Source organism: Taurulus bubalis (genome assembly GCF_910589615.1).
Source record: "Taurulus bubalis genome assembly, chromosome: 7".
Taxonomy (NCBI): Eukaryota; Metazoa; Chordata; class Actinopteri; order Perciformes; family Cottidae; genus Taurulus; species Taurulus bubalis.
The window spans coordinates 14,365,590-14,389,858 of NC_136595.1; the positions used below are offsets into that span (position 1 = coordinate 14,365,590).

Here is a 24,269-nt window from a genome sequence, read left to right on the forward strand (position 1 = left end):
CGCTACATCCTGACCTACATGGTACAAGGACAATAGCTGCTCCAGAATAATCAATGTAAGTATCTTAACCTGAGCGGTCAGACGGGTCTGCACTGCCATGTGGTGTGAGGTTAGATGGAGATGGGATGGTGATTTCTGGAGGCAGCCTGTCTGTCTTTGACTTTTAGCTTCCCTTTAGCATTAACTGCAGCAATCCCGGTGTACGCAGTAGACGTTGTGACATTGTACTAGATGTGAATATAGTATATAGATTTAGTTATAAATTGGTGTCATATGATAATAGTTACTAGCTAGCTATTTACAGCTATTTGACATTCATACGTTTTCTCAATTATATTTAACAGTAATAGAACGTGGGCTCATAACCATTAAATATAATATAAATACTGGCTTCTGCCGGCTGAGCTGGTTCAGTGTTGGTCAGTTGATGCTGCTCGCTGAATGTTTGTGTCCGGGCAGTGAACCGGCTCTGAAGCAGGCTTCGGTTGAATGCAGGTAAAGGAAAAAAAGGCATAACACATTAGAACTACATGACTTTGTGGAATTGGTCAAAGTACATTAGGCATCAGCCGCGTAGACAATACTTGTATCTATATCCTCAGTACCCCAGATTGTGTCAAGAATAAGGTAACACTGATCAAAACAAAAGTACCAAAAGGTGTCGCTCTTGCAAAAACACAGCTTGTGACTGATGTGAACAAAACACAAGAAGAAGTGAAAAGCACCGCAGGTCTGCATCTCCCTACTAAGGTCTGAAGAATATTTGTACCTTGCATCTTATCATTTTAGTCTGATCACAGTGAGTTTACAAGCCGTATCCAGCTAGAACAGCTTTGAGCTGGTGTTTTTAGGTTTGCCTTCAAGAAAGTTAGACCTCTGATAAATACTAGAGAGACTTCAGACACACTTTGGCAAACTTCCTACAGGTGTTTCCATAAACATTAGCATTGGTGTGACTTTATACATCCACATGTCATTTAGATCATTGAACAATTACTCATGATATAATAAAACGGTTATCTATTGTCTTTTCTCTTTTACCTGCTTTTCTGTCAATTTCAATCCAGGAACCTGTGCAGGTCTTATACAGACACTAACCAGGGCTTACAATACTGACCACTATAAGCGACTATATGGCCACCAGGTTCTGTAATAATCTTTCAGGATTTTGAAAGACAGCATCTGAAAGCTTAATTCTTGTTGGTCATTTGTTTTGTTTTATTGATTGAGCTCTATGTGATTCCTTCTCTATAATGGCGCTGCATATATAAACTTTACTCACTGAATTACTTACCATGATCTGGTAAAGTGTCCTTGGGCAAGACAGTGAACCCCCTACGTCCTTACTCTCCGTACTGTAAGTTGCCGTGGATCATGTTGATGTCAACTCGCTGCTTATGCCAACACATTGCTGTTGAGACTGGATTCAGCAGGAGCCCACGGCTGGAGGAGGGTGGGATGCTGGGAAGCAGTGAAAGGTGAATCAGCCTCCACCTTTGTTTCCAAGTGGCCCCGCTGGCTTTGTTTTGGAGCAGAATGAATTATTAACGGTGGCCTTCTGGTCGTGTTTTTCATCAGTGTCCACCTCCAAAGGTAAAGAGCACTGTGCTGAGTGATCTCCATTGACTGGCTCCTTCCACAATGACAGCAGAACTGTCAAAATTAACTTAGTTTTTAGTCTTCAATTTGTCTGTCTTTATTTTTTAGCTTTCCTTCTTTTCGGACCCCCCTTTCCATTTTTCCATCGCGCTGTTTCTCTTGAATGAACAAATTAACAAACACAGATGCTGAAGAATATCTGCTCTCCATGACAATTAAAGAGCCATCCTTCTGCATGGCAGACTATCTTGCACTCCAATTCACAATCACATTGTATGAAACGCACTGATTCAAACCTTAAAGGCATATTACACTTCACTGAAGTTGAATAGTCTCTCATTTCAACCTTGCAGACAAGCCTGTGAGCATCCCCAAAACAATCCAAACAAAGCAATATTAAGCATTAAATGGACGTAAGTAAGTTAAGTTAAGCTACTTTCCAATTTATATTCGCTAATATCAAATAGTAACATGCAGGGTAGGATGCCTGTATTATTTCCACATTATGGATGTAGTAACCTTTCATCCACTCACTGTCTCCCTTTGTGTGGGTTCTTTTGGGGTTCTTTGCAGATTTGTCTGCCCAGGTTTGTTTCAAATGCAGTGACGTTCATACGAGGCATTCTATTACATTTATGCAAAACAATAAATATTTGTATGCACATTTGGATTCTGTTTACATTTATTTATCATAACTACTTTTGCGTGCAATACAATAACATACAAAAATAATTTGTGAATCCTTCAGTGTGTATTTATTAATATTGAGAAGAAAAAAGAACAAAAACATGAACAAAAGGTAGTTTACAAAATAAACATTTTCCCCTTAGAGCTAGATTACCTGAGCTGCAGATACAGATCGTGAAGAACATTTTTTTGTGAGATAATGACATTTCAACACCAAGATGTAACTAGCCACTCTTTTAAGTTGAATTCTGTCCCCAGCAGAGTCCTGCGTAGAGTGGTGCAGGAATGAGTCCTAAAACCTCAAATTAGTTTGTATTTATGCACTGCCGATTCCCTCGTCTCAAAGTCTCTGGGATTTTTGAATGGGCTTTTGGTTAGCTGCCTTAATAATGTCTGTTATTAACACAACTCAAGATATTTTAATATTTTGTTTTATGATGTATAATACTACAGTGAATACCCATCTCTGGAATTGTATAGCTTTTAAGCGTCTTAAAATCCCTTCACCGACTGAGCTAACAGCGGAGGTTGCATTGCGTTACATTATAACATTAAACATTTGTATTGTGGGAAGATAAATTACAAAGTTATCATGGTATGTTCAGCTGTAATCTTATCAAATGTATTGTTTTTGTGAGAAAAGTCTGGCTATCAAGCAAGTAAAACATCTCAACTACTGGCCTGGAGGGATTTATTTGTCAAGCCCTGCCCTTTTTGTTCTGATGACACATTTGGTTTTGCTCTGATGGATTAATATGGGACTTTCTGGGTGGATTCGACCAAGCGCTTTTCTAGACTTTAGTTTTGTCCAACTAGACACAGGTGAATAGCTCCATGTGTTCCTTTGTCCATCTGCAGTTTACAATATTGGCATACGTTGTATTGACAGGTTGTCTATGTTTCCATGAAGGATTTCATTATTATCCTGTTTGCTCCTTTCAGACATTTTGTTTTTCCAAATTATCAAACCACTATACCCTTGCTGGAAGAAGCCAGGTGCTGTGTTGTTTTCCAACATAGCTATTTTCAATCCAACTTCAGCCAGCCACGCCTCGTTACTTTTCATGGCTCTAATAATTAAAAAAATAAATAAAACGATAATGGAAGCAACGTTCTAAATTTTCTTTTTGCAAGATTCTCCTGCACAGTCACAATGCTTGACAGTTCCTTTCCATCCACCCTTCTGCTTAGCCAATTTACTGACACTTGATCCTCTTTATCATCTGCCGCCATAGGATGCTCCCAACTGGCTGAAATGCCAGGCAACTGTAACTAAGGGGCAGGCATAACTGTGCTAAGCTGTTGGTTATATAAAGAATAAATAAAGTACCCAGAAGAACCTGGAGCCTGCTGGATAAGGCACGCATTTTACTAGAGTTAGCTGCCCAAGATGTTTCATGGAGGTTGAGTGTCGTCCTGTATTTATGAACATTATATTGTAATGTATTTAAGAAGTGGCAAGCTAAGGCTGCTGACCACTGATACTAACAGGCACTGTCTGTCCTTGTTCCCCCAAAGTAGAGATGGTGTAATAAGTGACGTATAAAGACATCATGGGATGTATATTATTTACTACTTTTTTTGCTGTGATATTTATTTTTCATCGCGTTGTTCAATGTTTTTTTAAACGTATATGAATTATATAGAATAGTGTCTTTTTTTTTTTTCTTTTTTTTTTTAAACATACTTGGGCTAGGTAGATATATGGAGACGGTAGATTAGGTGTGACTTAAACAGGGAAAGAAGGAAAGAAAAGGAGGGGGTTGGGGGGACTTTAGTTAATAGAAAACAGACTGTGAAAGATAAGTAATATGTAAATAGGAAATGTATCCAAATTTACCCCTGGGGAAAAAGCAAGTGTGAGAGACAGAATAATGTGGCAGAGAGCCTCAGGTGCAGCTGGGATGGGAGGAGGCGGGGCAATGAGCGAGAAGCTGAAGGAGAAAGAGGGAGGGAGGGAGGGAGGGAGGGTGTGTGTGTGTGTGTGTGTGTGTGTGTGTGTGTGTGTGTGTGTGTGTGTGTGTGTGTGTGTGTGTGTGTGTGTGTGTGTGTGTGTGTGTGTGTGTGTGTGTGTGTGTGTGTGTGTGTGTGTGTGTGTGTGTGGAAAGAGAGAGAGAGAGAGAGGTTGTGTGCGCAAGCTAGAGAGATTGTGTGGAGAGGGAGGGTGGGAAGTGTAAGCCAGTCACAGCATCTCTCCTTCTCACTGCACCAGGGCTGAGGGACTCTTCGTCCCCTCGCTTCCCTCGCTGCAGATTTAACTCATTTCCATCAACGCAGTCATCTTTTTTTTTTCTTCTTGCTTTTTACTTGCTGCTTTTGACAGATGCATTGCATTCATCCCAACTGTATTCCAGGATCTAAGGATTTCTTTATTAAAAACACGGGTTGTATGCTTTAACAGAATTAGGGGGACGTTTGCAGAGGACAGTGCTTGAAATTGGGACTCCGACTGGGACTTTTTTTTTTTTTAATGCTGCTAGAGTGGATTCCCTTTTTCTTGTGCTGCCAGTGTTTTGTTCAGGGCGACAGAAATACTGAGAGAGGAGTTGTATGACCCCATACCTCTACAACTAAACAGAGCGCATACTTCAAAGGACTAAAGCAAGTTAGAAAATCTATGGTTGCATTAATCACTTGAGGAGAAGGTGCTAAGCCAATGCTTCAGAATGTCACAACAAAAATACAAGTAACACGTTTATGGGATAAATAGGTGGATTGCTGATTGATCCCCACACCACTCTCTGCAAGTGTCTGCCACAGGATTGCTGAGGAGTCGAAGCGAGAGGAGCACTGAGCTATTCAGCTGGCCTCTCATTGCTCCAGGAGAGTCCTTCCACCTGCCTGCATGGGAGTCTTTCATTCAGCACTTTCATCAGCTGCTGGACTTTTACATTTGTTTGTCTTTTTTGACTTGCTGTCCAGAACACTGAGAGGCAAGTTTGCAAATTTGGATTAAAACTTAAAATCACTTAAATAGCAAAAATCATCCAGACATATCGCGGCGATTGGTTTCTACCTCATTCTGCCTAGGGATGCCTCATAAACGCATTTCCCCCCATGCGCCGTGTGTGCCGAGAGGGCTATGACATTATCTCCTGCGGAGATCCCCATGTTGTTCTAGCCTGTGTCTGTGTTTTGATTCAGACAATAGCTGGGCATGCATGGGCTCCAGACACCGACCAGAGGACCACCAAAATAAAGGAAGCCTGCTGTTACATTATAAACACACCATCACCCATGGCACAGTGAAACTTTGGATCTAATTGAAAGCTCTATCGACATCAGGAGATGAGGCCACAGACTGGCAGGCAAAGCAACAAGGGTATTCACCTTTGGAATAGATGCTGGCCACAGCACCAATGCTACCCTGGTTTACTGACGCAATACGACTTTTTTCACTCTACTACTGACTGTAACCCACCCACTACCTTCACTAACCATGAGTGATTGGAAAAGGAGAGCTAAACAAGTTGTCCTACCCTCCCAGAGGCTGTATTGATTTTCCTCCAGTCAGTGTTCATTTGATTGAGACCCAGCTATGTGAGAGTCAGGTGAAAGAGAGCGTGAGTGTGTTAGAGAGAGTATTGAGCTCGGTAAACTGAAGAAGGCTGCAGACACTCGGGTCGATGGGGTGGGAGGCAGGCAGTTCTCCAGTTTCAGGCCAGCTGCCTTATGGGTGACACACCACAAACCTGACCCACCTGGACAGCACCCAGAACAATGAACCAGTCTGAACTGACAACGGACCCGCTGCTCACTGCCAACAGCAGCCATGGAGACTTCTTTCCTTACAGGGCTGCCAACCACTCCTGTCCATTGGGCTGGGGGCTGAACGAAGGACTAGAGGCCTGCGTCCTGGAGACTGCTGTCATTGTTCTTCTTACAGTGCTTATTATTGCAGGAAACCTGACGGTGATCTTCGTGTTCCACTGTGCCCCTCTACTACACCACTACACCACCAGCTACTTCATCCAGACCATGGCCTATGCCGACCTGCTGGTGGGTCTTAGCTGCCTGGTGCCCACCCTGTCTCTGCTCCACTACCCAGCAGGTGTTCAAGAGCCCATCACATGCCAGGTGTTCAGCTACGTCATCTCTGTTTTGAAGAGCGTTTCAATGGCCTGCTTGGCTTGTATTAGTGTGGATCGTTACCTGGCCATAACCAAACCACTGTCCTACAACCAGCTGGTGACGCCATGCAGACTACGAGGCTGCATCACCCTAATTTGGGTTTACTCTAGCCTGGTTTTCTTGCCTTCCTTCTTTGGGTGGGGTAAACCAGGCTATCATGGGGACATTTTTGAGTGGTGCGCACACTCTTGGCCCACATCTGCCCTCTTTACAGGCTTTGTGGTTTGTTTGCTCTATGCGCCTGCTGCACTTGTGGTTTGTTTTACCTATTACCATATCTTTCGCATCTGCCAGCAGCACAACAGGGAGATCAGTGAACGGCGGGCACGTTTCCCCAGTCAGGAGATGGAGGCTGGTGAGGGGGGTGGCAGTGGGCATCATGGAGGGCATGGACCAGATCGGCGCTATGCGATGGTGCTGTTCCGCATCACCAGTGTTTTCTATATGCTTTGGCTGCCCTACATAATCTACTTTCTGCTAGAGAGCTCCCATGTGCTGGATAGCCCTGCCCTGTCCTTCATCACCACCTGGCTGGCCATTAGCAACAGCTTTTGCAACTGTGTCATCTACAGCCTGTCTAATAGTGTGTTCCGCCTGGGCATGCGTAGGCTTTCGCAGACAATTTGCTCCTTCAGCCACTGCGCAGCCGATGACAGGGACTTTGGGGAGCCTAAACCTAGGAAGAGGGCAAACTCATGCTCCATCTGATTGGATGACTTTTACAGAATGAGGATACTGCAGGAATCTACAAATGGGGAACAAGAAGCTTAACAAGCTTAGCAGCTAGTTAACTTTCAGTAACATTGGAAGGGCTTAACCGAACAGAAAATGGGATCTGTTGTATCAGCCTGTCAGCTAACACCAGTGACATTGCCTTGGTCACAATAAACCATCGTTTATTGCATTACAAGCTTTTCAAGGAGATGGGTGCTGTGTCTAAACGGAGAGATTTAATGAGATGGTCACTCTCTGATTGCTTTTATTCTGTGGTATGTGACTTGGCTGTGGATCAAATAGAAAGATGTCGCCCCATGGTTTTCTTAGCCTTTACATTTCACTGTATGTCAACCAGGTCTGACGTAGTGAGAAGACTAAAGTGTAAACTCCAAAAGATTCACAAATATCTTTTCAGACATCAAATGTGGCCACGCTATTTCATGCCTGTTATATTTTATCAGTAGTTGTGAAGTGGATCAACCCTCGATTTGATGTCCCCATACTTTGTCATTAGGAGAAACTGGATAACCTACACCTACTTGTGTTAATAAACCTGTTTTAAAGGTTGTAAATGGATCATTTACTTTTTAGTTGTATAAACACACCCAGTGACCATGACGGCAGCCATTATGCTGCTGATACATAACAGATGGCGTATGGTCTTGACTGTTTTCTAGAGAAAAGTGCGCACTCAGTTTCTGCTGAATTATTTTGTGTTGTTTCTGTAAACATGATGTGTGCAGGTGAACAGGTGAGAGATACAAAAAAAGTGTTGACTAGGTGTTCTGACACATTTATTTTCTATTATCAGGGTGATGGGCCAATCGCCGACCTGACCCTTGGTTAACATTTTTATAAAGTTGTTTACTGATACCTTCTGCAAAACAGTAAATCATGTAAAAATGCACAGTAATCTTAAATAGTCAAACTGTTTGGAAAAGCAAATAATACCGCTACATCACAGCATTAGACCAAGGACTATTCAAAAATTGTAACATGTAAAGGGAGTGTTGAAATCTTTTAAATCAAGTCAAAATCCTCAAAATCCAAGGTTTCACTTGACACAACATGGTTACTAGTCTATATATAGGCTGTCAAATTGTCATCACATTTAACAACTGCACATTGCCTACTGCTGTAGTGTGACCTGTATCAGATTTTGCACGGATGACATGCTGCTTTCATTGTTTACCAATTTAAATATTAGCTGATTATGGTTGATCACTTATTGATTGGTGCCACTCTACTAAGAAGCACCGTATGTCCAGAATTCAGACAACGGATGTGTTGGTTTGACAATGAGGCCTTTATATTGAAAGCAGTGAACTGATGCTTGCAGCAGATAACTACTCAGCATATTTTTTTTCCCCAAGGTCCCCGCTTGTGTTTATGAAATAGCCCATCAGGGCCAGCATTCCCACCATTGGTGTGGCATTCCTGATATGGCTTTGTTATGAGTATTCTGCTCACAGTTTGATGCATGAGTGCTCATGACAGCCATTTCTAACCAACAAATACATATTACATTCCCCCTGTACATGTATGTTCATGTACATTGACAAGTGAACAAACAGCAGGTATAGATTTAGTTTAGAAACAGAATTCCGTATCTGAGCCTTAGATCTGAGCTGACTTGGGGATATCATTTTTAGATGCACCTCTTGGATGTTGCTTTTGATCCACTCACAAACTTCTCTGAGTCGTTTAAAAATGATGATAGTAGTTGCAGAGTAGACCGGTGCATATATAGGCTGATTTTGGGTGCTTTGCATCAGTGACGCAGTTATCTTCAGATCAGATGATATTGGGCTTTATTTCCCAGCAGCGGTGGATAGGGGCTCATGTTAATGTGATCCGATCTGTCTGGAGGTCGCTGTGAGGTTAAAACTTAACTGATCTGACATGACATGCTTAGTTGTGATACAGGTTTAAGGCTATCAGTATCTTATTTTGTGGAGGTTTGTTCAACCTTTGGACGGAGAATCCTAATTGCTTTTAATTTGCCCCACTTTCTTTCAGCTGTACCAATTCTGTTCCAGCTTGAAAAATCTAAAGACTGTTGCCCAGTGTGAGGCTTTTGATATACAAAGGGCAGATGTGTGTTGTTGAAACAACCCATAAACTGCCATTGGTTATGATTCTCATACTTTACTAGTTAACAGTCACTCCAGTCAATGTACCTTGTACATTGCCTTGATCATTGGATCAGGGCCGACGCATAATTTATTTCAAAAGAATACATCCACGTAATAGCCAATGATTTACTGATCTCCCTCTTTGCTCATAAAGTAGTGTCATCTGTGGTTTAGGCCTTGCTTGAGGTGTATGTTTGTCCATGCACAGCAAACACAGCCCCTTGATATTGTAACTGCATTCTATTCTGCTTAATAGTAGCCTGTATAGGTCATTCCTCATTTTAAAGCTGCATTAAGTGATTTTTGACCACTAGGGGCAGAAAAACTCTGAGCCTTTTAGCTTATTGTTTTTCAGTGACAAGAAATTTGCTACTTCACATCCAGCTAAAACAGAGCTACCTGATCATTCCATTCAAGAGTCGTTCTGGCCATTCTGATGAATTTATGTTCAATAATGTTTTTAAGCCCCAGTTTGGTAAAGCAATACCACTAAAAGATCTTTTGGGTTATCTACATACTCAACTTTCTTTACCAGCCATTCATTTACTTTGGCTCTCTGCAGTTATGCATGAGGTTGGTAGCCTACAGTCAACTTGAAATACACATGTGCTGACAGTGACTGCCCATGGTTTATAGTCTGTTCCGGCATTGTTTTAGTTTTGTTGTTTCAGACAACTAGGATAACCAAATTCGTAAGGTAAAAGCAGCTATGTAAAGCTGCAGTATAGGGTGTTGATTATTAGCTTGATCATCAGCATTCATCACCCTTTAACACATTCAGGAGATGTTTGAGTCAGTGTTGGTATGAAAAATATTGCTTTATGCAGCTTTAACACATTGCAGATGGTTCTCTATACGTGCCTAAAGATGTATTTTGTAAAAAAAATGAAAAAATAGCAATTACTATTACATCAACATGCTGCACTTTAGAAAAATAAAAAAGGAACAATTTTTCATTAACATACTTTGTGACCATGTACACATCTGCAGTCACGTTGTCGTTGGATTTCATTTTCCATGACTTTGTAATCTTTCAGATGGGTTTCCACTTGAACCAAGAATAGGTCAAGTCATTAATTTTTCTCAGTCAATCGGATTTTAGCCTTTAAGCAGGTACATGTGCTACTATCTGACGTCTGCATCATATCTGTAAGATAAGAGGAGACTGCAGATGTCCAAGTCTTGTGAATTCCCTTCTATAGCCATATAACCCTGGCATATATGAGGGATAGCAGTAGGAAACCACAGCATAGACGTGTCAAATACTAGACTTATGATTTTTATTTTGATAGCTTGTGTTTTTGGTGTTCCTTTGGAGCATAGTGCAGTGGGGTCGTAGAGGAAATGTAGGGTCCGAATTAGTGCTGTATTATCTTCATTATGTGGTGACGAACAACAATACAGCAACATATAACAGGAGAAAGAAAGCAAAGTTCTGTAATAGCCTAAAATAAAATAGCTCAATTGTTACCATATATGTAAAAGTTGGAATATACCATTCAATCGGAGAAAATAGTATTTGGTCAGAAGTTGCACAAATATTAATTTCTTTGGTGGACGTTTAGTAGAGGGTACTGTGAAATGCGTGTCTTGGTTCAAGGTTTCAAAAATCAAAAGAGCCACTGAATGAATATTTAAAAAATAAATAGTTTTTATGTGTCTGTATTACGCTGACCAAACTGAAGTGGTAGAAAATAAAAACTGTTAACTTGTTCAAACAAGTCATCTTTCAAGTGCATTGATCGAGGCTTTTAGAAAAAGGAGTTTTATTAATTGCAGGATAATATGTATTTATTTATAAAAAAATATGTTAAAACCTTTACACAATATACTGTATATGAGTATACTGTATGTAAAGTGTGTGTATCTGTTTTTCACCTGCTGTACAGCCAAACAATCAGACAACTTCTGACAAAGGTATGGCACCATTTGTGTTAAATCAACTAGGCTGCTGATGTTTTAAATAGGAGGCAGTGTGTGTTAAATTACATAGTATATATTTTTTTATTTTGAAATTGTGTCAAAGACTATGGTTTTGTCGTTGCTGCCTACCCAATAAAGGTGAAAATAGTAGACATTCACATCTGTGTAGTTGCTTTTGTGAAATGTCTGTGTTTCTGTAGCAACAATCGCCAGTTAGCCAGCTGTCATTCATAGTAGGACTCTCCAGAATCATCATCATATTTCCTCCACTTTGCACCTATCTTAAGACGTAATTGTTGCTATGTTGGATGCCAGTTTGAATCCCAAGACCTGATGGGATGAGTGCCATTAGTTAACGCCTGCTTCATAAAAAATTATTGAGGTACACTTGAGCAAGAGGTTTTGATATGCAGCATCAGTTACTTTTGAGTTGTAATTAATGTGTAATAATCACAGAAGTAAGCATACATGATGATGCAAATCTAGGTCTAGTGAGCAGATCAAATGTTTAAGCCACATGGCCCCTCCTTAGAGAGAAAGCATCCGTGATTTAAATAAAATGCCACCCGGTAACTTCACAGCCATGTTATCAGAGAATGAAGCCCAAGCAGGGAGACTCTATTGCCATTGGGTCTGTTGATCATATATCTGCCTAAAGTTCTGCCCCTGACAGTTGCTCCAGCTCAGTTATGAGCAAAGCAAAGATTTATTTAATTTTCCTCTGAGCCAGCAGATGGTTGATCTGGTGGTATCAGCTTGGTAACAACTTTGAAGCAGGGTAGCCCTTCTCTTTTTTGCCATTGGGAGTTAATGCACACCATCATTTCCTCTCTCTGTGTGAATAGTATTCACATTAGAGAACTTGATCTCTTGTACTTGGTCTGAAATTGACCTTTGAAATTTATACACTCAACCTTTCAGACCGCAGACCAGCTTTGAAACAGCCATAACCCCACCGTCTCCACAGAGTAGCTTAGTGGAGAGACGAGCAACAGGAGATGGAAGAGGGTATTGGAAGAAGATTGAATGTAAGAACAGCAGATCATGGAGATGATTTGGTTTGAGAGAGAGAAGGCAAGATAGGTGAAGTGATTAAGTAGACTGCCTGAATGAGAAGAGCAAGATGGTGGGAAAAGGAGAATCAAGAGGGAGGAAGGTGGGAAGAGGAGGGGTGTTGTAGAAGCAAAAGAGAAAGGATGAACAATGATGAGAAGAATGCAGTTTCACGCTCATTTGTAAAATACTGGTTTGCTCTATTTCACTAACATTTTTAAGAAGTTATTAAAAGTAAGTTTTATTTTTATACAAAAAATAACATTTGGTATACAAAATAAAAACAATGTAATTCTACACAAATTTTGCATTACAGCACCATAAATGGCACATGTAACTGTAACAGTTTATCAGCACAAAATATAATTTTGGAATTACTACTGTAGCACCGTAAACCATTTGTATCAAGCACAGAGCAATAGTATGAAACGCTCATTGCATTAACAAAGGTGGTTTAATGGCCCAAAGTTTAATAGCAATTTTATTATAACGTATTGAGTCTTTTTATTTTGTGTTCGTGTTTAATTTTCATTACAGGAACCATGTTTAAGAGTAGGCAGTTTTCAAATGCTTTCCCAGTTTTTTCTTTCATATTTGAGATCTAGTTTTTCGAACAAAACTCTGTCGTTGTTCCTTCTACCAGAAAGCATTTAATCCACACTAGCTATTCAGCCAAAACAAGAACAGCTTCCCAGTCCAAGCCTGCTCAGTATTCATGCCCGGCAACATATCAGGAATTCCCTTTTATTTCCACAAATGGCAGCACTCGGCTCACTTCCTCTTTCCCTTTCCATCCTGCCACTTTCCATCCTGATTGAGAAAGGACCACCTGACCATCTTTTGAGGTGGGGAAGTCATAATTGGGGCGGAAGCCAGTTCCTGCCCCTGTGTGCTAAATGTGGACGCTTGCGGCGCCCACCAAAAGCCTTTGATGGCATAAGGAGGACACACATGCATCCACACACCAACACACCCTCATACATCTTGCATGGTCTCAGTCAGTCTTTGAAAATGTGGGCTGCGACTATGGCCCGATAGCAGACGGGTGTCGATCAGGGCACAGCTGATGGCGTGCTCCTACTTAATGTAATGTTAACGTTTATTCAGCCATTAACTGAAGCTAAGACTATAGTGACTTTGTGAGGCTCTAGTTTGACACAGCTGGCTTTGAGCTAAATGTATGTACCGCATTTCATGCAATACTTCTGTTGTCAAGACATTTCACTCAAAAACTTTGTCAACTTCATGGTGGCGCCATAAAATAAAGTAAATGGATCAGCATCATTAGTACGATTCTTCCTCTGCGGACCATGGATTTCTACGGTCTGTATAGAATTTCATGGCAATCTATTCAATAGTTGTTGAAATAGTGCTGGAACAACCAACTCGGACCATCATTGCCATTCGTAGAGCCTCCAGCATGGCTAAAATGTGAACATGCGTGCTCTACTTCAGTAACAACACGTGCTTACACTTTCATCTTATAACCACAATCTCCTACTGGCTATGTGGGGTTAAAGTATTGATCAAAAACACAATCCCAGGTAGTTGCTGTGATAAGGAAGGTTTTATTTTCTCATCTTTACCCAGTTTTCTGGTTTAAGCCTGGTAGGGCTTCTCCGGGATTTCTGCATGAAACTCTGGAGTATCCCACTGCTCAGTGTTTGATGAAATCTTTGCTCTAGTTTAAATGTGCCAAAAGTTATCAATTTTACCAACTAAATACAAAAAGCCAAGTGCTTTGTGGAACAGTGTCCAATACGTTTCATACATTTATCAGAATTTGATATTCCAGTTGCACTTCATTGTTATGAGGTGAAGTATTGCTTACCTGGAAATATAACAGAAATGGCCTTCATTATGGCATTTCACACACTTGCTTTACTATTTCACATTTACCAACAAAAATTCAAAAATATAAGTGCATCGGATTCAGTCTGTAGCATGTTTGTGAGTATTTGTAGTCGGCTATAAAACATACTAAATGTAGTAATTGGTCATGGAAGCACACAGTGATGCTGTAAAAAGTACATTCAGTTTAATTAGAATACTATGAGAGCCTCTCAGCAGGGCAATACAAGATAGCATGCAGTTCTACAGTCTTAAAGACTGTAGAACTGCATGCTATCTTTTATTTTCTAAATGTTGCTATTTCTCTAATAGCCATTGTTGCCAGGTCACATTGTACACCCAGTGACAAAAAGGTCCCAGGTTAAATCCCCATAGTGATCTGAGTCCTGTCAAAGTGCCCCAGAACAATAAAAGGAACAATTGCCTGTCCACTCATTGCAGGGTGCCCTGGATAGGAACATTGGAAACTGCTTTAAATTTGGAATCACGAAGGTCCTCATCAGCTGCTTTTCAGAGTTCAGCACTTTCATTTCACCTTTGGACCTGATGATTGTCATAGGTAGGCTTTCTCTCTGTCAATGACCACTTGAAGTGCCACTCTAAGTGCTTTGACTCTCTTGAATGTGTTCATTGGTCTCAGTGATTCTGCAATTCTTTGCTGAATTATTTTAATTGAACTACTATATAGTGACACAACTTATGAAAAAACATGTTGAAATATATCAGAATGGGTATGGTATAGTGGTTTGTTTCCATAATTTCTTCGGCTGAAGAAATAAAATATATATATACAAGATATCAGAACGAGACTTTCATTTGAATGTGGTCAAATGCTTAAATAATAACAATCAGGGCTGTTCTGTTCACGTGTCCAAAACGCGTGAAAATCGCCGAATTTGCCTCATTCATCCTTCTATCCAAGGTGCTTGGGAGGTTACACTCCTGTCCCGCCTGCCTTTAATAAGCAACCAAAACCGGCACACTGTGATGACAATTATGATGAAGTTGTGTTAATTTAGCAGTAAGCCTCATTGACTAAACTAAACATAGTCAAAACAAAAATAAATGGATTTCCATTACTGTAAATTGGTCAGTCACTTTACTGCTCCATTTGTCTGTGTCCATATGTCTGACCTTTCAACCGGATGTTGTGACGTTCTTGGACAGAAAGGATGACACACATATATAATAGTTCATGGGACAGATCGCCATCTCTGGGTAGGCATGTGCTAAAATGATTAACATCTCCATATAGTTCCATAGACTGATATTTACGCAAGGAAAAAGCAAAAAAATATATATTTTCTGGCCGTGATGGGTTGTGCCTCGTCACATGAAAAATATGCTGTTCGGAACGCTGTGCGCCACGACGGTGTTATTTTTGAGTCCATCTGCATTGACAAAAAAATAGATCCAAGGGCAAAAAAAGACTCTGCATGTGATCGGCCCCTAAGTGGACGTTCATTGATGTGCTAACTTGCCACAGTATGAATTAATTGCACCATGTGCAGCGCTCAATATTTCAGAAAATGTTATCCCTATTAGTCAGGCACAAAAACATGGGAAAATGGCATTGAGGTTGAAAAATACCACGAAGGCCACTTCAAGAATGAATATTTTTTTTGCAAAGTTAGGACAAGATTAATATCATTAGACTAATGTCAAATCTGGGTAAACATTAAAGGTAGCCGAGTTGCTACAATGTTCAAACTGTCAGTTCGGATTATTAAGGTGGGTTGTATGAGGTACTTATCCAAAGTCAGTGCATTACCTACCGTAGACAGGGTTCTGCAGGAGTCTGCACATCCCTAGTTTTGAGAAGCAGACACCTGTACCAGCACAAAGGTAAAGTAATATATCTCCGTGGAGGGGGTCAGCAGCAGAATGTATTTAGCCGCCTAAAAGAATGGCCCACCTTTTTTCTAAAAAAAAATTCTTAAATCTATATCTGTTTTAGTGTACGATATATTTCCAATATTATCAGAAGGGGAACTGAACTGAAAGTGAAACTTTGGCTTATCTGTACTGTGGTTATCAACAGTCGGGTGGCATTGAAGAGAGCATAGATGAGCAGTGAGGAAATTCTAAATATAGAACATATGGATTAAGTTTTTTTTAAGGTGAAGGAAATGAAATGACAGGATATAAATATAAATAGATTGGCTGAAATAAGCAGCTAGTTATTGATTCACTTGTTCACTGTAATGATCATTCAGCCTGTGATTGTTAAACTGCCAGCAGTGATCTACAGCACCACGTCTCTCCTCCATCTTTCCAATCTTTCCATGCCTCATGGCCATAAGTACTTAATATTTTAACACCAATAAATGTACAGAATGAGGTCATTATAACCATTGTTTTACTTCAAATCATTACAGTACTTTTTTTTTTTTTTTCCAGGCAGAAACTTTTGAAAGAAACGTCAGTCAATGTAAAAATCGAAGTATGTGCAAGAGGGTTTTTTATCAACTGCAAATGCAATGAAAAATGTAGAGTCCTTGAAAAGCTGTTATTGCTCATTAGTGCCGATCAATGCTGGTCTGAAAACCAAATCAATGGAATTAATTTTGTGTTACTGTATGTAATGTGATAAACCAGATGGTTACTGTACAATTAACTCATGCTATTCAACATTTGTTGCATATTTTTAAGTAGTGATTAATACAATTGATCAATGTTTATAAAAGTGAACAAAAAAAACAAAGACTACCATTTCTGGTCTTTTTAAGTTCGTTTCAGACTGTGATGGGTTGTCCTCTCTTCTCCTCCATGGTCAACATTATCAGACAACTGAGCTGGCCACAGCTGGCACATTGAACTGCAGATATTCTTTCTCCTAATGGAAAAGGATTTTATTGTGAAAGAATGCAGCTCATTAAAGTATTGACTTTGGGACTGCTTCAATCCACTTACCTTACTTATTTTTGTATTCCTCCTTTCAAACTTGATTTTGTATAATTCACACCAATAGTCTTGCTCTAGCTTTTCATACATAAAGGACAAAGACGAGCAACCTTGAAGAACACTGGAGGACAAACCTGTTTTTTTATTGTTAACCTCCCTGCAGACCTTAGATACTGAAGCACTGCCAGCAGATGTACAGCCAGCTTCTCTAATGCTCTCTCAGGGCATTTTAGCTGAATTAAATACCATAAGAGAGTAAAATTAACCCCTTGGCTCCTTAGCATATTTGTGCCTCCTTCTACCACCCCCTCTTTTGCGCTTCCTTTCCCTCTCTCCTGAAGCAGTTTGTCTCATAGTAGCACACCAGGCCTGTCTGTGTTGGGCAGTTATTTAGTAGTGAGGGTCCAGCAGCTCGCCTCAGGCCACCGTTGATATGTGTACAGTAGTTCTTCCTCTGTGGCATTTAGCCTTGCTACTGCTGCTAGGGTAGAAGATGGGAGTGACTGACAAATATATAAATAAAACACAGCTGTGTCTGGTGTTTGCTGGACTGTTGACCCGTGTGTCATTTGAGACTCCGTCAGTCACTCAGTTTGTTTAATGACAGCCAGAAAAAAGTGGAAATTACATCAAACCTACATAACAAACAGTATTTTGAGCCCTAGCCAGTTATGTCCACCAGCAGTATAAACAGTATAACGGTGTTTTTATCAGGAAATAATTCTGACAAAATTCGTCGTCACATTGGCGACAGGGTTCACAGGCGGTTAAGTCAGTGACAAACGAGGATAAAAAGTGAATAAAAGAGCATTTTATCTTTGTAGAGATAACTTTGTAGAGAACGTTCAGCCGTAGAGTATGTATCCAACAAATAGCATGTCTTGTAAACACAAGATTACCTGCTTCACTTTATCAAGGCAGTGTTTATTACACTGTGCACATAGAATATTAGGATATACATTGTTTTAACATGTGGTTGGTACAAAATAAACTGAAATGCATTCTATAGATGTAAATTAATACTTGATTTCTGGCATGAGCTGCACTCTCCCTGTCAACCTCTGTATGTATTGGTGGATGAGACTGCCAGCCATCCAGCGTTATATCTCCGGTTACAGTCGAGTGTCTCCATTGTTGTCTCTGGTTCTTCCCAACTGAACATCAGGACTTAAGAGCCACTGTGTCGCTATGGAAACCCCTAGCTGAGTCTGAAGCACCAAGGTTTCAGTGAGTTCATTTTAAGTTTATAAATAGAGTGCAATTAAAATGGATGTTAACATTGGCTTCAAAATAGCGACCTCTTCATTATTTATTCATGTGCACTTTTATGTGTGTGTGTGTGTGTGTGTGTGTGTGTGTGTGTGTGTGTGTGTGTGTGTGTGTGTGTGTGTGTGTGTGTGTGTGTGTGTGTGTGTGCTCTCCTGACTAACTAGTTTTCCACTAGAGCAAAATTGTGGCGCACCACTAAATCAATATCTAACACAAATTAGAGATGCACCGATTCAAACGGCTGGCGATCAAAACCGGACGGTTTGTCTCATATTTCCTTGCTCTTATCAATCGTGACATAATTTCCCCATAAATAAGTGTGTTCATTAGGCTCTCTCTCTTGGATGCATGCTATGCAGCGGCAACACGCACATACAACTATCTAATGATCATATTTGTTTTTTGGTTGCTTGTGACAGCCCTGGTGTCCACCTTCAGTTGCACAATTGTTGCTAAGCATGCAATGAATATAGTAGCACCATGGCAAACTCGTGCATCGATGTTTGTTTAGACCACACACACACACACACACACACACACACACACACACACACACACACACACACACACACGCACACACACACAGTCTATATCGTAGCCTACAGCCTGTTTCTTTCACACAAGTAACAAGTGGAATGAAAGACACAAAGACCCAGCTCGACATACAGGAATTCACATAACTTTATACACATCCATACACAAGTCTTCTCTCGTGGACCGACCCGCTAAGTGTCTGACTCTACTCTCACTGCACCTCTGTCACCTCTTCTGTCCCCACATAGCGGACACTCAACACATATCCTCCATTGAAAAAAAAAAGTCAGATATCTGGGGGGATGCACTTTATCCACTGACCGTGTGAGAGTGAGTGAGTGATAATCTCATCCAAATGCAGACCACATAACAAAACCACAACAATACCAATCACACTTTTCAGATGTTTTCTTGTTTGTTTAGTTTTAGAAGTTCCTTCTCTGTGGCAGCATAGTACTAATATACATCATCAAAATACTGTCAGGAACACCACATTACTTTTGCAGTGAATAAATTGTTAAACAACATTCAAATTGAGCACAAGAAAGAGTGACATCTATGCTGGAAAGCGTCGGAGAGGGACACCGCCTCAAAACAATTGGGAAAAATAGCCATCATGATTTCCCAGAACCCCAAAAAGATTTGAATCATCCCATCAGATAAAACAGACAAAAGCAGCAAATCCCATATTTCAGGAGCAGAATCAGGAAGTAAAAAATATCAGTACTAACTAACATGCATGTTTTGTGCCTTTCCTGAAATATTGCTTGTTTAAAGAGCTGACCCTAAAGTAAGACGGTGAGCGTTGAGATCTAGTTGACCAGTGACGGTGAGCTGCTTTATTGAGAAAATGTTTGGCATTTTTCAACGATAAATTACTTTATTCAGTTGTCAATAGTGGTGATTAATTTTCTCTTAATCGACTAAACATTTTTGAACAATTATTAAATAAAAATAAGTAAATAAAGATGTTTACCAGAACATCTAATCCAGCTGTATTTCCCTTCAGCTCTCTGGAGTGTCAAATGTTTTTTTTTGTTTTTTTTAAACCTGCTTGCTCGTCACTGATCTCACTGCAAGCAAAAGTTTAGCTTTTTTGCTTTCTGTCTGAACACTGAACCTGCACTCCCAACTCAGCTTATTGAAATGCAGAACCAGCCGGACCATTAAAATGCCACGGCAGCGATACAGAGACAGATGAATTTGCAATCTGCCAGGCGGGCCAGCTGTTGCCCCCCCCCACGCCCACCCTTCGCACCCTCAACCCTCCAGGGAAGCCTCTAGAAACTTCCTCGCCAGCAACCAAGGACAAAGGTCTCAGGGGGAGCTGGTTTTTAATTACCGAGCTGCCGTCCTCTGAATATCACACCACTTGATTATTTCCCTGTGTCCCACTGAAGGAAACTGAAGGAAAGAGTGTTTGTGGCGGCCAGGTGTGTCAGCAGAGAGGGATGTCCATTTTTCCATGACCAAAGGCTAGACTTTGAATTCATAAATTGTGTTTTTTGCCTGCATGCTTTTAGAATTAGCTCTTTTCTTTGAAAGCAGGCTGAGACATGTTTTTGTATAAAGATGTACATTCTGACCTTTTTAAAGTTTTAAAAGATGATTGTTCCCTTTACAATACCAGGTCATGCTCCTTGAGCCTCAGTTACAAACTCTTGAATCACCTAAATTGAATCTGATGTTTTTAATAGTTGTCAGACAAAACAGAGGTCATGGCTTCCACTATGTTTAAAATTGTGTAGCAAGTAAACTGGCATTTATACCGCATTCAGCCCAGTTTGTTTTCTCAAATCATAATCTTTTTATGAAACCAGAAGGTGCCTCAGTGGAAATTAATGGTAGACCTTTCAATAGCTTGGAAAGCATTTTATTTACCTCCGAGCGCCCAGCTTCATACAGTTCCACTGATGAACTAAAGGGAATCCTCATAGGCTAACCACTTCTTAAGTGGTAGTGTTGTCGTACCACTTTTTTGGTCTCTGTCTCCTCTTGGAATCAACCTCATTCGGTCTCTGTCTCAGACAAAGAGCACTCTAAGACCACACGTGAAGGGATATCACTAAACTGGTGGGGTGGCTGTAGCTCATGGGGAGAGTGGTCGTTCTGTAATCACAAGGTAGCCGGTTCGATCCCCAGTCTCCCCATAGTTTGCATGTTGAAGTGTCCTTGAGCAAGACACTGATCCCCCAGTTTCTCCCCGGGCGCCTCACAGCAGCACACTGCCCCATAATCACCAAGGATGGGTAAAATGCAGAAACCAATTTCCCCAAGGCGATTAATAAAGGATTCAATATTATTATTATTATTATTATTATTATTATTTAACTGTCTGTGCATTATTGTTATTGTTTATCACCATTACTGTGATTGCTCATTGAAAACAAAGGAAAAGTCACACATATTTTTCTAAATCTAAGACCTCTCTCATGGTACACCAATGCTTATGTGTGTCTGTTTGTGTGTGTGTCTGTCTGTGGTGAATGAAGAGGGATCTTCCTTTGAGTAGGATCTTCCTAGTAGAATTTCCTAGTAGAATTTAGGGGTAACTAGTTGATGGCAATCTTCTGTGACCTCACCGCCATATGCCACTGAATTTCACATACTGCTTTAACCATGTCATTAAAAAAAAAACCTCTCTTCCATCATCTTTTTTTAATACACCACATCTTTTTTTACCCTCTTTTCTTCTTCTCTCTCTGTTTTGGGGGTTTATGTAATGTTTTTGTGATCCAAACGCAGCCTGTTTGTCACTTTCAGCAATGGCCTTCCATTGAAGGAGCTGCCATCCATCCAAAAGATGAAGAGGGTAGCTAATATTCTGGCTGTCAATCATTCTGATACCACTTTCCTCTTGCTTTCCCCTATCTACCCTGCGTCCTCTGTCTGCCTTTTTAAGCCATTTCTCCATCCTTTCATATCTGTACTTAACATTCTCTACTTAATAGTTTCTTAACTATAATCTGTCTTCCATTTTAATGTGTCTGATGGGCCTTACAAATGATGTTCCTTTACACTGAAGCAGACATTTCTTCCAACCAGTTTGGAGACTGGTTTATGTGCTCTCTTGCCTGGAGGAGCGCCAGGGTGGAGCTCTGCAACAGACATGCTCTTTGACATACCATTCTGCTGGTTTATCTCACAGCCTCTGTTGTCTAGCACGGCCCATCATGCACCACTCCCCACTCATGTCGAAGCCAGGCTCAGATGGCGCAGCACTTGCTTTTGTTTTCTCAATCCCATCCGAGAGAATGGTGCATTGAACGTATTCAATGGATCCAACTCTCTGACAGGGTGAGAAATTATTGAGCCTGAGAATGGGATCAATAATTAGGTTTGACAGTATATGGAGATGAGTAACACATAGTAGTGTAACTATTTGTCTCATCAGATTCAGGAGTGTGTTCTACTATAAAACCTGCTGTGAAAGCCCCAAAGAGCTGTTAACCTACCTACCTAAGACAATTAAATTACTCCCTGATTAAATTGAGAGTTTTAGTGACATGATGCTGATTCCTGTTTAAAGATGTGTTTTCCTCCCGGTTAATAGTACTAGTCAAGAAAGAAACACTGAATTTGAATGGGATAAACATCTAAAATTAGGAATGTTGACACAAAACATTATCGCTAGGTGGCTATAGTCCAGAAACCTGTTCTGGTTTAACACTGTTGTGACCCTCTCTTTCCTCCTCCTCCAGCTCTCACACTTCAAGTATCAGCAGGGCGCTGCAGCCTCTCATTGTTGGATTTAGTGGCATTTGTTTTTGGTTGGCCAGAGATCTAAATATAAATATAGTATTCATATTGACACAGTAAACAATGCTGGAATGCCATTTCGACCGTGCAACCTCTAACCCTGCTTATTCCTACATTCACCTAACATTACTTTTACATTATTTTTACTTACGTTGGGACATTTTCAATATTTCAACGAATACATTTAGGGATAGACAATATTGATAAAACCCTCCAGCGGGCTAACAAATTCAAACTAACACGTAATTCAACGTCCATCTTTCGGTGGTCAGTGAGAGTGTCGTACCCTTCGGTAGAGTCTTAATATTTTCCTGTGTAGTGTCAAACCACTGCAGTAATACTGTGTCTTGAGAAGAAAGTCAGATGAAGTTGTGTTGCACTCATTCCTGGTGCCTCTGTTGCATCACTCGGGTGGCATGTTAGCATATTTCTTTATTGTTGTATAGTAGAGATGATAAAGGTGTTCACTACCATGGTATAAACAGTGTGGCAAAATCGCACACTACATATACAGTATTGTCATATCAGACAAAATAATAGTTGTCTGTTGTGTGAATAATCACACCTTTGTATTCATTAGTGACAAAACACACACACACCTGTCCAGCTATGGGCTGTGTTATCTTACCCAGTCATGGATGTTTGCCTTCAAATGGCAGTTGCTGGAGTTGTTAAGTATAACATTTAGGTTTTGTCTCTAGCTTTGCTCCCTTTGTAATTATTCTGTAAACACAGTTTGACTTTGCACCCAGCAATCTGTCTTCATGTTTGCCTCCAGCGGTTTAACGCTAGCAGCACCCTCTCTGATTGGCCGGGCTGTCACTTCAGGACTTAGTGGGCTCTGAGTGATCAGCTGTCTGAACCCAACGTATTTCGCTGCCACCTCATCGGTTTAGCAAAGCATGGCTGCCTCTCTGTCGAGGGGCTCACCAGCCAGCACCCTTGGGGCCCCTTCCACACCCGGGAATTACATAACACTGTCAGAAGAGAAGGGTAACTTGAGAGCTCACTGCTCTCTCTCTAAGAGAGGAGAAAGATGGAGCTGCTTCTAAGATTCTACATTTGCATTTTTACATTTTGAGCATTTAACTATCACTTTTATTCAGAGAGCCTCTATGTGAAATAGAGAAATAATGTGAAAGCAGGTAGGTGGCTCATTATCTTTCTCAAAGACATTTGACAGGAGTGAGTGCTGATGATGGACATACTGACTCATGCTTTTAAACCAAAATGTTGCAGTGTGGTGAAGCACACAAGTGTTGGCATTATTTTTCTGACGTTCACCTTCACTCTGTGCTTCAAATGTCTCATGTTTAAAAATGACCAGTGTGGGTTGCAAGTCTCAGATCAGCCTTGTTAGCTTTTACTCTATTTAGAGACAAACTTGCTGAGTCCTGATACTGCATCCCAAAATACTGAAGTAGCTGGATACTTCAGCACGGTATTCTTTCAGTGGAAAAATTCGACCATTCTACCTGACACTGCGGACACTCGGAACAGCATGAAGACAGCATGAGGACTTAACCAATGTCAGCTAGCCTGACATTAGTGACCAGTGGCTCTGAGGGTACCCTGGTTTCATCTGTCCTACTTTTTGCGACAGGAGGAAGCTGACAGAGCCTAATAGCCAGAAAGGTAAACACTAAGTGGACAGAGGACTTAACCTGTCGGCTGTCGTAGCACACTTGACATGGGACAACTCCGGTG

General features: G+C 40.7%; 2 protein-coding genes across 4 annotated transcripts in view; both read left to right on the forward strand.

Moving 5' to 3' along the window:
- rabgap1l (RAB GTPase activating protein 1-like) overlaps positions 1 to 24,269 on the forward strand; it is a gene marked incomplete at its 5' end in the record, with an annotated part of 94,179 nt that overhangs the window by 26,963 nt on the left and 42,947 nt on the right. The gene's annotated exons all lie outside the window — the stretch shown is intronic.
- Positions 5,959 to 7,125, forward strand: gpr52 (G protein-coupled receptor 52; the record flags this gene model as incomplete). The annotated part of the gene is given in 2 exon segments (XM_079221305.1): positions 5,959 to 5,979; positions 5,983 to 7,125. Coding segments are annotated over 2 exon segments (1,164 nt in total).